The sequence below is a fragment of the Penaeus japonicus genome, unplaced genomic scaffold (assembly GCF_977035675.1).
Source record: "Penaeus japonicus unplaced genomic scaffold, GWHDUDI00000001_assembly GWHDUDI00000015, whole genome shotgun sequence".
Taxonomy (NCBI): Eukaryota; Metazoa; Arthropoda; class Malacostraca; order Decapoda; family Penaeidae; genus Penaeus; species Penaeus japonicus.
In genome coordinates, this window is record NW_028234417.1 from 22,079,443 (window position 1) to 22,084,442 (window position 5,000).

At 39.4% G+C, this 5,000-nt stretch overlaps 1 protein-coding gene across 5 annotated transcripts in view; it reads right to left on the bottom strand.

Annotated features, from left to right (window-relative positions):
- Positions 1-5,000, bottom strand: part of psidin (phagocyte signaling impaired) — a 25,704-nt gene that overhangs the window by 13,900 nt on the left and 6,804 nt on the right. For 4 of the 5 annotated variants that reach the window (XM_086544694.1, XM_043015926.2, XM_043015925.2 and 1 more), the window contains exons 2-4: positions 1,868-2,092; positions 387-580; positions 66-203 (exon numbers count right to left, since the gene is read on the bottom strand). In XM_086544694.1, the coding sequence (XP_086400820.1) occupies positions 66-203; positions 387-580; positions 1,868-2,092 (557 nt within the window). Of the gene's footprint in view, positions 1-65; positions 204-386; positions 581-1,867; positions 2,093-2,991; positions 3,158-5,000 lie in introns of all 5 variants that reach the window. The other variant, XM_043015927.2, reaches the window with a different exon arrangement.

Here is a 5,000-nt window from a genome sequence, read left to right on the forward strand (position 1 = left end):
TTCCATGGAAGGTAAAATCTCTGAGAAACCATTGGGACAGTTCCCTTAAAGGATGATAACCTCACCTGTGTCTCCAGGATGTGAAGATATGTCAAGACTTCAGCTTCAGCTTCAATCTTGCCTTCCTTGACAAATTTGTCGACCATCCTCTCTGCTAGTAGAAGACTCACTTTCTTCCCTTTCGGGTCTGCTGATTTGTGAGCCTGTTCAAAGAACAAAGAATTTCTTCTGAGCTCTCAATATCGAAACTTAACAAAAACATAAATTTCATGCTCACAGTGAAAAGCTACAGACTTTTAAAAAATTGATCTAAGTCTTATCTTAATCCCTAGTTTTCCTTACACTAAAATAAAAAATACTCAACTTATTAAAAAAAAAAATCTTACCTGCATGACATGACTCATTACTGCCCAAAAGTAATAAGGATTTTTTGGCTTCAGTTTATACAGCTTCATGGCAGTTTGCTGCTGGTTCTTATAATCTCCAATCCTGACATAAGCCATGAAGAGATGCGAGAGTAGTTCCTCATTACTTGGTTCTGATTTCACAGCCATTTCATACACCTTGCATATCTGGTCCGCTGCACAAATGGTAATTGTGAATTAATTTCCTGGAAAAATGGCTGATCCTACAAATTCTATGTAATCAACACACACAATGTATGAATCATATATAAAAGAACAAGTCACATGGACAGACAGAAAAGAAGAAGAAGAAGATATATATGTTACGCTCAATGTTAATAGTTGCCTAACGTGTACATTAGGCAACATTTGCCTAATGTAGATATTGGGCAAAATGGTTTGGTTTGGTTAGGTTAGGTTAGGTAGGTTAGGTTTTGCACAATATAAACATTAGACAACTATTAACCCATTCACGACGGGGGCATTCCAGCCTTGCATGTCACAATGCCGGGGCTCTCGAACACATAGGCCTAAATCAGTTAAATAAACGACGCCATATCGCGTCCCCAGCGAACGGGCCTAGAATGCGCGGTACAGTAGAGTACCACCCGTCACGAGAGGGTTAACATTGAGCGTAACATATATATATATATATATATGAGACAGAGAGAGAGAGAGAGAGAGAGAGAGAGAGAGAGAGAGAGAGAGAGAGAGAGAGAAAGAGAAAGAAAGAGAGAGAGAGAAAAGAAGAAAAGAAAAAAGAAAAAGAGAGAGAGAGAGAGAGAGAGAGAGAGAGAGAGAGAGAGAGAGAGAGAGAGAGAGAGAGAGAGAGAGAGAGAGAGAAAGAGAGAGAAAGAGAGAGAAAGAGAGAGAAAGAGAGAGAAAGAGAGAGAAAGAGAGAGAAAGAGAAAGAGAGAGAATCAGACTGCAGGAACACCCATGCACATTGACCCACATTATCAGAATATTTCCCTCCTGACAAATGACATCTCATCCCGTCATGGTCTCTGCCCATATAAATACATTCTACATACTTATGTTTGTATATACACATTGTAGCTGCATTTGTATATACACGTTTTTCATGACTCTTGGTGGGAAGCTGGAATTCTACATCTCATAGATTGTGGGTTAAATGACTAAAATGGTCTACTGTCCAGTCTGTATTTGATACCTGGCAATGAAATACATATTTTCTGGTGTGTAAATTCAAGCTTTTAACGAGATATTTGGTCAAGGCCGGTGCTCAGGGTGAGTGAGCAGACAGCCCAGGGCCGCAGCTAGTGTGCCCGAGAATCCCGAGGCGTTAGGCTTATGCGTTCAAAAACCCAGCATTCTGACCTTTCAGAGCCAGAATCGCCCTGGCGTGAATGGGTTAAGATGCCAAAGGCCACAATTGCATATATATTCCAGCATTTCTATTTTCTATAGATCAGCATAAGAGAAAACATGATATCACTCACGCTGGTGCATCTCCCTGAAGCATATAGTGAGGGCTTGCAATGTCGCCTCATCTGTTGGGCCTTCCTTGATGACTGAGGATATGAGTGCCTCACATTCTTCCCGTCGGCTAACCCGTAGGAGCGCAAGGCCCTTCAGGACCCGTGCGCAGTGCAGGTTTGGCTGTTTTCGCAAGACCTTATCTGCCTCCTGCACCGCCTTCTTGTTGTTTCCTGTGTCCAGCCATTCTGTGGTGTAAAATGGTACCTTTTCAATAACTTGTAATTGTTATTCATTTTCCTATACTACATATACATATACCTGTAAAAAAACAGTTTAAAATGTACAAAGGAGCAACTCAATACATTTGTGCACACTTCAATGCTATCCCGAAGGTACTGTCAATATTCAGTACCTCTGATACATCCAGTCTTCTCCTTTGAACTCAAAAAAGCATTTTGAGAAAATGAACTGAAAACAGACAGGCCTAAGAATATATAGTTACATTGTTAAATAAAAAAAGTTTACATAAAGCACACATAAAGACAAAAGCAAAAAAACAAACAAAACAGAAACAATTATAATAATTTTAGTGCCCAGCACTATCAATCTTATATATTTTCTCATCTATAACACAAGTACATGATATATAAATCAATGTTTATTATAAAATGGGATGAAGAAATGCTTTTTGCTGTTAATCACTGTTTATAGCCGGTGAGCGGCATAAAATATGCATTTGACGTAACTTTCAGGAATTTCCTTTCTTTCACGCATTTGCAATTGGATGATGTGAAAATTGCAGAAGGCATCTGCTACCACCCTTAGCTTTCCACTGGCCAAGCTTCGTGACTGAGAAAAATATGCCCTGATTGTGTAGTTTCTCCATTTAAGTCTAATACAATCAATAAACCTCAACCTACAACAAACAAGCTCATCCTTGAACTGAATATTGGCCCTTCACAACCAGATGCAACAGAGAAGAGTTCCAAGATGGTGTTCAACCTAAACCACCCACCAAACCGTCACCCTTAACGACATCAACCATTACGGTGAATGCAGAGGATACGAGTTATTAAAATTTGGCGGCTCATATTCGGAATATCAGCTAGTTTGATATGGGGGAGGCTGGCACATCAACACCAACCTTTGAAAGATCCTATAGCACTCCCCTCTTTACGAATGGCCTAATTTCTGAGGCAACTGCAGAGATACTTTTTCCTCCAGCTGAGGATATCCCTGCATGGTGAAAACGCCCGCTTCATATTCTTTCCGGGACAAGGGGGAGGGCAGCTGATGACGTGCAGGAAGATCTACGAAAACAAAGAGAGAATCTTCAGAGGAGAGCTGAAGGAGAGGGGGAAACAGAAAAGAGTGACGGTAAGATGCAAGGGAAGAGGGAAAAAAAGAGAAGAGAAGCCAGACAAGAGTCATCATGGGATAACACAGATCAGCAGTGCCGTGTATGCTGTGAGGAGTGGGAGGACAAAAACAAGAGTATGGCCATTAAACCCAATTTTGAGTAGTGCATACATTCCTGTTTGCATTAAATTTAATATTCAGTTTCACGATCTATGGCCCTATTCTTTCCTCGATATCTTTAAGCATTTTCATAATAAATACTGATATGTAAATAAGCTTTCACATCTTTGCTCACCTCCAAGTCATTGCTTTGTTCAAAGTGATAAACTTATCTATATCTATATCATTGCCAGGGTTACATTTAACAAGAGCCTAGACCTTCTGTCTCAAATGCATACCTGCCTATTAATTTACATTCTGAATTAAAGAACACCACACTTAGGTGCAACAATACAACTGCAGAACATAAGCTACAGGCATATCTTGTCACAACAAGTGCTTTATAAATTTGTTGAAACTGGCTGTCACTAGCAAGGTCCCCAAGGACAAAACTGGCAGACAAAGATATATCCCTCAGGACTAACAAGGTCTTTAACCCATTCCTTCATTTGCTTAATGCCACTCCCACTGGCTAGATAACAAGTGCGCAAAGTGACGAAGAGTGAGATAGCTCCCAGCACGATGCACTTAATAGAGCATTTCTCACTCATCCCCTTCAACAGGGTGATAATTGGAGGTTTTTGTATTTGCTTACATTATTTTCACAAGTGAATAAAAATGTGTCTATACAAATGAAAATTCCTACAATTGTGTGCATATGTAACGATGTAAAACATACATTTTGAGGAAGATATCTTGACGTCCTAGAACATCATCCAGAAAGAGCAAAATATTACACTGACGTGATAACATGTCAACCAGAGCAAATGGGTTAAACAACCTATGAAGAAATTTTACCCAGATTTACTAGAAAACTTCACCATAGATAAAGTTTTGAACCATAAATTGGTCATCACTCAGAAGAGATGCAATGAGATCTGACCGATTTTAGGATGAAGCATGAGAAGGCATATATGATCATGGTACAAGTTTTAAAAGCATAAGACAATTATTAAGGATCATACTAGTGCTCATGTTCTTATAGGATTACACAGCTGTAAAGTGCTTTGGAGCCGAGAAGGTAACAGCACTCAAATGTCTTCAGGCTGGCAACTACCTTCACTCAATGATAATGTAATAAAAGAGCCTACCGCCTTCATGGCTGGCTGCTTGACTGGTCAGTCAGCCAAGGAAACTGCAGACCGTGACCTCAGGAAACTAAAAGCAGCCTACATTCAAAATGCTATATGGCTGTGTCTGTTTAAGCAAACCACTCCCAGCCATGTTTAATTGTCTCGGTGTGAAAGAAGTGCATAAGGGTATTCACTAACTATCATCCCATCGAAAAATCTGTAAAATTTGAAAGAAGTGGAATAAAGATATTGGGTCCTATCTACCCGTTGACACTGGAGTGTAGGTATATACTCATTCCAAATTTGGGCTCAGATGCTGGAATACATGTATATATATACAAGTCCACCATTAGTTTGCATTTATGCATATATTACCAAATGTGGAAGTGACATATATTCTCTGGGCTTTAGAGATCATGTAATATTAGCATAGGTATATTCTGGATTATAGTAATAATCATAATGATATCTACATTTGCCCAATCAAGTATAAAACATATCCTTCCAAAAAGTTCTAATTCTATGACACAAAACCTCACATGAAGCTGAATTGGTGAGAAAA